General features: G+C 50.6%; 1 protein-coding gene across 1 annotated transcript; it reads left to right on the plus strand.

Annotated features, from left to right (window-relative positions):
- Nucleotides 1–1,059: 1,059 nt before the first annotated feature.
- On the plus strand, nt 1,060–1,809 carry LOC147107428 (uncharacterized). The gene has a single exon (XM_086007387.1). It carries the CDS (start codon nt 1,060–1,062, stop codon nt 1,807–1,809), a length of 750 nt encoding a protein of 249 aa, XP_085863513.1.
- The last annotated feature ends 1,215 nt before the right edge of the window (nt 1,810–3,024 follow it).

Below are 3,024 nucleotides of genomic sequence, written 5' to 3' on the forward strand. Positions count from 1 at the left end.
TTTTCCCTTCTCAATTTCTCTGCAGCCTTCGACATGGCTGACCACACCGTCCTCCTCCAATGCCTCTCCTCCTTTGTCCAGCTCAGTACGACTGGCCTCACTTGGTTCCACTCTTACCTATCCAGTCATAGACGGGGCATAGACGGGGCAATCCCAAGCAAGCTCTTCTCCTCCTGTCCCTGCACCATTACCTTTGGAGTCCCTTGAATGTCTATCCTTGGTTCCCTCCTCTTCATCATCTACATGCTACCTTATAGCATCATAATACCAAGACGTGTGATCAGCTTCCACAAGAATGCTGACAACATTCAGCTCTATCTATCCACCATCTCTTGCCATCCTTCCGCTGTCTCAGTGTTGTCAGATTGCCTGTCTGGCATCAAATCTTGTTTGAGCTGCAATTTCCTCCACATCACCCAAACAGATTGCACCGCACTCACTGACACACTTCCCTCTCTCTTGGAGGATAAGGTGGCACATAACCGGAGGCAGCATGAGCTAACTGCTGTGGGACAGGCGCAGCACCATGGAGGAGATGGTGCTTGCTATCATTGGAGCAGCGGACATCACTGAGACTGTGGCCTGCGTCAGGGCTGAAATGATAGAAGATCACAATATCCCCATTCCTAATCCTCCTTCCCAATTCACCCTGATCCTACAATCTCTTCTGATTTACAAGCTACAGATGGTGTAAGCATGCACCTCTTAATTTCCCCCCTCCCACCACAACCCTACCTTTGTGCCTTTCTCCTTTCAGAGACCCAAGAACTGCAGCCTGGCCAGGCAGCGGTGGAAGAGCAACAGGTAGAAGAGGAAGAAGACAGTGATGAGAAAGAAAGACTGTCACTCGATTTCACACTCGCAGCCATCAGCTCAGAAACTGACACTGCGTGAAGTTTAGAGGATAGCTTAGAGGTGGGATCTGCACGTGGTGAGACACCGGGCACGAGTGGCCTACAGCCAGGGCAGGGGGGCAAGGGTGGCGCAGGTGCCAGCTCCCCGGAGGGCGAGGTCGCACACGAGTTTTGCTGCACAGGACTCAGATAGGGTGGCCTATAGATGGGTGTGCACAATGAAATGCTTGGTGCATTGACAGGCCTGCCAGAAAGCCTGAGTGAAATGTCGAGGAGCATGGAGGAGTCCAGCACCAACTTGGCACAGGGCTTTGTGCAGAGCTTGGAGCCCATGATTTCCAGCATGGAAGTGGTGGCCAACACCATTAGTGCACTTGTGGACCCAACCACGATGCAGCATCTGATGGCTGATGTCTCAGCTTCCATTGCAAAACAGGCAGAAGCCACCCGACATCTGGGTGCAGTGGAAGCTCAGACTGAAGTCATGCAAGCTCAGACTGCTGCCATCATGGCCGGGGATACCAGTGTTCAAAGGGGCTTGCAGGGTGTCACTGCAGTCCAGCAATCTGTCCTTCAACAGGTTACTCGGATTGCTGAGGCGATGCCCCGGGGTAGTGGCAGTGGCTCCGTGGAGCACAAACCCGCTGTCCTCTCTCAGGATGACAGCATTCGTCCTCCCACCACTGCCACTCCACCAGTACCCTTGCTGTTGCCAGTCAGCCAGCCTACCCAGTCTGCGGCCGCCCATGCCAAGATGGTGCAGTCCAAAGCCGGGCCTTCTAGGCCCAGAGCTGCTCAAGGTCATCCTCTAAGGCCATCTGCAGTCTCCCCCACTGAAAGTCAGCAGTCTTTCACCAGCCATGCTGCAGCCACTGGGGTAGCACTGCATAGGAGCACAGGGACAGGCAAAGGCACATGGAAGACAGGCACTAAGGGAATGCACACGGATAATTAGTTGACATTTGTATCCAATATGGCATGGTTTAATTTATAAATTTGGTTTGCAATGTTTATTTTGTGTTGGCTTTTATTTTTGCATTGTGGCCATGCAGATGCTATGATGGTCAGTAACAGAGGGAAGGTTATACAGCACAGAAAGAGGCCCTTCGGCCCATCGTGTCCGCGCTGGCCATCAAGCCCTGTCTATTCTAATCCCATTTTCCAGCACTTGGTCCATAGCCTTGTATGCTACGGCGTTTCAAGTGCTCATCTAAATGCTTGTTGAATGTTGTGAGGGTTCCTGCCTCTACCACCTTTTCAGGCAGTGAGTTCCAGATTCCAACCACCCTCTGGGTGAAAAAGTTTTTCCTCAAATCCCCTCTAAACCTCCTGCCCCTTACCTTGAAACTATGCCCCCTGGTTATTGACCCCTCTACTAAGGGGAAAAGTTCCTTTCTATCTACCCTATCTATGCCCCTCATCATTTTGTACACCTCAATCAGGTCCCCCCTCAGCCTTCTCTGCTCTAAGGAAAACAACCCCAGCCTGTCCAGTCTCTCTTCATAGCTGAAGCGTTCCAGCCCAGGTAACATCCTGGTGAATCTCCTCTGCACCTTCTCCAATGCAATCACATCCCTCCTATAGTGTGGTGACCAGAACTGCGCACATTATTCCAGCTGTGGCCTAACTAATGTTTTGTACAGCTCCATCATAACCTCCCTGCTCTTATATTCTATGCCTCAGCTAATGAAGGCAAGTATCCTATATGCCTTTTTAACCACCTTATCTACCTGTCCTGCTGCCTTCAGGGATCTATGTACATGCACACCAAGGTCCCTCTCATCCTCTGTCCTTCCTAGGGTCCTACCATTCACTGTGTATTCCCTTGCCTTGTTAGTCCTCCCAAAATGCATCACCTTACACTTTTCAGGGTTAAATTCCATTTGCCACTGTTCTGCCCATCTAACCATTCCGTCTATATCATCCTGTAGCCTGAGACTTCCTTCCTAGCTATTTACCACTCCACCAATTTTCATGTCATCTGCGAACTTACTGATCATACCTCCTACATTCATATCTAAATCATTAATGTACACTACAAGCAGCAAAAGACCCAGCACTGATCCCTGCGGTACACCACTGGACACAGGCTTCCAGTCACAAAAACAACCTTCGATCATGACCCTCTGCCTCCTGCCACTAAGCCAATTTTGGATCCAATGTGTCAAAT

The sequence above is a fragment of the Somniosus microcephalus genome, chromosome 14 (genome assembly GCF_052327205.1).
Source record: "Somniosus microcephalus isolate GS21.2 chromosome 14, FLI_Smic_1.0, whole genome shotgun sequence".
Lineage (NCBI taxonomy): Eukaryota > Metazoa > Chordata > Chondrichthyes > Squaliformes > Somniosidae > Somniosus > Somniosus microcephalus.